Genomic DNA, 1,000 nt, shown 5'->3' with positions numbered 1-1,000 from the left:
TTCCTCTAATTACAATTAACCATACTTTCTCATCTGATTAACATTCATATATATATATTTTTTTTACCTTCTAAAGTCATGGTGTTCATAACTTTCCAGTGACTCATTCTCTAAACGAGTTTCACCACCCATCCCCCAGCCCATTTTGTTTTTTTTTCTTCTCCATGTGCTATCTAGACCCACCCTACCTCATACTAACCCCCCCTTGCCCATTATAAACTAATTTAATCACCCTTACCATTAACAGAAAGCTTTAGAATTGGACTAAACGCGCAAAGGCACGTTCACCACTTATCTTTTCCCCGAAAACCACCCTTATCTTCCTCCTTCCACATTTCTCTTACCCTCCTATTTTCACACTTTTAGTATGATGTACGAATTCGAGAAAAAAAATTTACCTTTCGATGTTTGTGTTGTGTGGCGAAGAATGTGGTCTTAATAGTGTTATTTTCTCGACTGGGTTCTTGGTCTTCTTCTCACCGTGCTGACTGAACCCCCACCAATTTCTTATCTCTTAATTTATCTTATCAAATTGCTAGCTTTCAGGTGGTGCAATATATCTATTTATTACATATTTAACTCTATGGATATCACTCAGAATGCAAAATTTGATGTTATTACACTGAATAGTCGTAATTATTTTGATGGAAAAAAGTGTGGGGAAAAAATGTGCAAATCACTTGTAATAATTTTGTGAATGGATTTGGGCGTGTCTAGGAGGGGGTAAGGGGGTAGTGGGAGCAGGAGTGGGGGGACGAGAGAGGTGGTGATTGGTTAGTCTGAGAAATAATTTAATGAATGATTAGCTAATTAGCATCGCTTTACACACGTCCCTACGATAACAAAGGTACGCTCATAATGAATGAAATTGATGTGACAAGTGCACGCTCATGATCACCGAAGAACAAATGAGCATCGGACAACGAACAACGGATGTCATGGTATGATGAATAATGGAGCATATACTCATTAGGTGATGGAGGAGAGGTGATTCTCCACC

General features: G+C 38.5%; 2 protein-coding genes across 2 annotated transcripts in view; one reads left to right on the top strand and one right to left on the bottom strand.

The window, feature by feature from the left end:
- The window catches only part of LOC119593407 (transmembrane protein 131 homolog), a gene marked incomplete in the record, with an annotated part of 8,511 nt that extends 7,982 nt beyond the window's left edge, over positions 1-529 (bottom strand). Inside the window, 1 exon segment of the mRNA XM_037942336.1 lies at positions 399-529.
- A 361-nt stretch (positions 530-890) lies between these two features.
- Positions 891-1,000, top strand: part of LOC119593532 — a 20,507-nt gene continuing 20,397 nt past the window's right edge. The window contains exon 1 of the mRNA XM_037942494.1: positions 891-941. Within this exon, the coding sequence (XP_037798422.1) occupies positions 891-941 (51 nt within the window). The remainder of the gene's footprint in view (positions 942-1,000) is intronic.

The sequence above is a fragment of the Penaeus monodon genome, chromosome 32 (assembly GCF_015228065.2).
Source record: "Penaeus monodon isolate SGIC_2016 chromosome 32, NSTDA_Pmon_1, whole genome shotgun sequence".
In the NCBI taxonomy this organism is placed as follows: domain Eukaryota; kingdom Metazoa; phylum Arthropoda; class Malacostraca; order Decapoda; family Penaeidae; genus Penaeus; species Penaeus monodon.
The sequence above is the reverse complement of the archived record's forward strand: the minus strand, read 5'-3'. Positions and strand labels throughout refer to the sequence as shown.